The 3,213-nt window shown below is 50.9% G+C and overlaps 1 protein-coding gene across 1 annotated transcript in view; it reads right to left on the bottom strand.

The window, feature by feature from the left end:
* Nucleotides 1–539: 539 nt before the first annotated feature.
* The window catches only part of coq10a (coenzyme Q10A), an 18,660-nt gene continuing 15,986 nt past the window's right edge, over nt 540–3,213 (bottom strand). The window contains exons 4-5 of the mRNA XM_061972463.1: nt 1,092–1,193; nt 540–1,019 (exon numbers count right to left, since the gene is read on the bottom strand). Coding sequence (XP_061828447.1) covers nt 852–1,019; nt 1,092–1,193 — 270 coding nt within the window. The 3' untranslated portion in view covers nt 540–851. The remainder of the gene's footprint in view (nt 1,020–1,091; nt 1,194–3,213) is intronic.

Raw genomic sequence — 3,213 nt, 5'->3', positions numbered from 1 at the left:
GAGGGAGATTATCAGTGGTCTTGTATGTCTTCCATTTTCTGATAATTGCTCCCACAGTTGATTTTTTCACACCAAGCTGCTTGCCTATTGTAGATTCACTCTTCACAGTCTGGTGCAGGTCTACAATTATTTTCCTGGTGTCCTTCGACAGCTCTTTGGTCTTGGCCATAGTGGAGTTTGGAGTCTGACTGTTTGAGGCTGTGGACAGGTGTCTTTTATACAGATAACGAGTTCAAACAGGTGCCATTAATACAGGTAACGAGTGGAGGACAGAAGAGCTTCTTAAAGAAGAAGTTACAGGTCTGTGAGAGCCAGAGATCTTCCTTGTTTGAAGTGACCAAATACTTATTTCCCACCATAATTTACAAATAAATTCTTTAAAATTCCTACAATGTGAATTCCTGGATTTTTTTTCCACATTCTGTCTCTCACAGTTGAAGTGTACCTATGATGAAAATTACAGACCTCTGTCATCATTTTAAGTGGGAGAACTTGCACAATCGTGGCTGACTAAATACTTTTTTGCCCCACTGTATTTAAGCTCTTTAAAAGCACAAAAGCTGTAAATGGCACATCAAATGACAAATACATTCAAAGGAATTCAATGTCTAAAATGCATCAAAGCTTATATTTAGAAGAAAAATGAAACATTTCAACTCAAATTCGAGGATGACGCGTCCTCCCCTTCACAATAAAAGTCTGGTGGCTTTGGAAAATAAAAAATAAAAGCGTGTTTTTGTTCTTCGTCACCGTGTGGTTTATTTCTCTTCTTGTACATGAGTGGAGGTAGACCGCAGGGGGCGGGGTCTTGCTTGAGGAGGAGGAGGCGGGGCTTGCAGGCCTGGATGACATCACGTCTGGTGCACCTCGTGGAACATGAGCTCTCGCGGGATCCGCGTCTCGGGGCCGTAGAGCTTGCAGGCGCGGCGCTCGAAGGCGGCCACGTTCTGCTTCACCACCTCGTCGAAGAACATGGTGGCCAGCTGCGAGTGCAGCAGCGAGCGGAACTCGAAGGAGATCTGGGGAGAGGCGGCGGCGTCGTCACGGAAACGCAGACGAGGGGAGGCGGAACAAGAGAAGGAGAGACTCACGGAGAAGTCCACGGTGCAGGTGCGAGGGTAGCCCGGGATGCCGGGACTGAAGCGCCAGATGGTCTCCAGGTGGTTGAACAACTTGCCGTCTGTGCACACCGCCTGCAAGGAACACAGGTGAGTCAACCGGGGTGAAGGTGACAAACACAGGTGAGTCAGGTGGGGATGAAGGTGACAGTAACACAGGTGAGTCAGGTGGGGATGAAGGTGACAGAAACACAGGTGAGTCAGGTGGGGGATGAAGGTGACAGTAACACAGGTGAGTCAGGTGGGGATGAAGGTGACAGTAACACAGGTGAGTCAGGTGGGGATGAAGGTGACAGAAACACAGGTGAGTCAGGTGGGGGATGAAGGTGACAGTAACACAGGTGAGTCAGGTGGGGATGAAGGTGACAGTAACACAGGTGAGTCAGGTGGGGATGAAGGTGACAGTAACACAGGTGAGTCAGGTGGGGATGAAGGTGACAGTAACACAGGTGAGTCAGGTGGGGATGAAGGTGACAGAAACACAGGTGAGTCAGGTGGGGGATGAAGGTGACAGTAACACAGGTGAGTCAGGTGGGGATGAAGGTGACAGTAACACAGGTGAGTCAGGTGGGGATGAAGGTGACAGTAACACAGGTGAGTCAGGTGGGGATGAAGGTGACAGTAACACAGGTGAGTCAGGTGGGGATGAAGGTGACAGAAACACAGGTGAGTCAGGTGGGGGATGAAGGTGACAGTAACACAGGTGGGGATGAAGGTGACAGTAACACAGGTGAGTCAGGTGGGGATGAAGGTGACAGTAACACAGGTGAGTCAGGTGGGGATGAAGGTGACAGTAACACAGGTGAGTCAGGTGGGGATGAAGGTGACAGAAACACAGGTGGGGATGAAGGTGACAGTAACACAGGTGAGTCAGGTGGGGATGAAGGTGACAGTAACACAGGTGAGTCAGGTGGGGATGAAGGTGACAGTAACACAGGTGAGTCAGGTGGGGATGAAGGTGACAGTAACACAGGTGAGTCAGGTGGGGATGAAGGTGACAGAAACACAGGTGAGTCAGGTGGGGGATGAAGGTGACAGTAACACAGGTGAGTCAGGTGGGGATGAAGGTGACAGTAACACAGGTGAGTCAGGTGGGGATGAAGGTGACAGAAACACAGGTGAGTCAGGTGGGGATGAAGGTGACAGAAACACAGGTGAGTCAGGTGGGGGATGAAGGTGACAGTAACACAGGTGAGTCAGGTGGGGATGAAGGTGACAGTAACACAGGTGAGTCAGGTGGGGATGAAGGTGACAGTAACACAGGTGAGTCAGGTGGGGATGAAGGTGACAGTAACACAGGTGAGTCAGGTGGGGATGAAGGTGACAGAAACACAGGTGAGTCAGGTGGGGGATGAAGGTGACAGTAACACAGGTGGGGATGAAGGTGACAGTAACACAGGTGAGTCAGGTGGGGATGAAGGTGACAGTAACACAGGTGAGTCAGGTGGGGATGAAGGTGACAGTAACACAGGTGAGTCAGGTGGGGATGAAGGTGACAGAAACACAGGTGGGGATGAAGGTGACAGTAACACAGGTGAGTCAGGTGGGGATGAAGGTGACAGTAACACAGGTGAGTCAGGTGGGGATGAAGGTGACAGTAACACAGGTGAGTCAGGTGGGGATGAAGGTGACAGTAACACAGGTGAGTCAGGTGGGGATGAAGGTGACAGAAACACAGGTGAGTCAGGTGGGGGATGAAGGTGACAGTAACACAGGTGAGTCAGGTGGGGATGAAGGTGACAGTAACACAGGTGAGTCAGGTGGGGATGAAGGTGACAGAAACACAGGTGGGGATGAAGGTGACAGTAACACAGGTGAGTCAGGTGGGGATGAAGGTGACAGAAACACAGGTGAGTCAGGTGGGGGATGAAGGTGACAGTAACACAGGTGGGGATGAAGGTGACAGTAACACAGGTGAGTCAGGTGGGGATGAAGGTGACAGTAACACAGGTGAGTCAGGTGGGGATGAAGGTGACAGTAACACAGGTGAGTCAGGTGGGGATGAAGGTGACAGAAACACAGGTGGGGATGAAGGTGACAGTAACACAGGTGAGTCAGGTGGGGATGAAGGTGACAGTAACACAGGTGAGTCAGG

This window comes from Nerophis lumbriciformis, linkage group LG01 (assembly GCF_033978685.3).
Source record: "Nerophis lumbriciformis linkage group LG01, RoL_Nlum_v2.1, whole genome shotgun sequence".
NCBI lineage: Eukaryota > Metazoa > Chordata > Actinopteri > Syngnathiformes > Syngnathidae > Nerophis > Nerophis lumbriciformis.
This window is presented reverse-complemented; position numbering and strand designations above follow the sequence as displayed.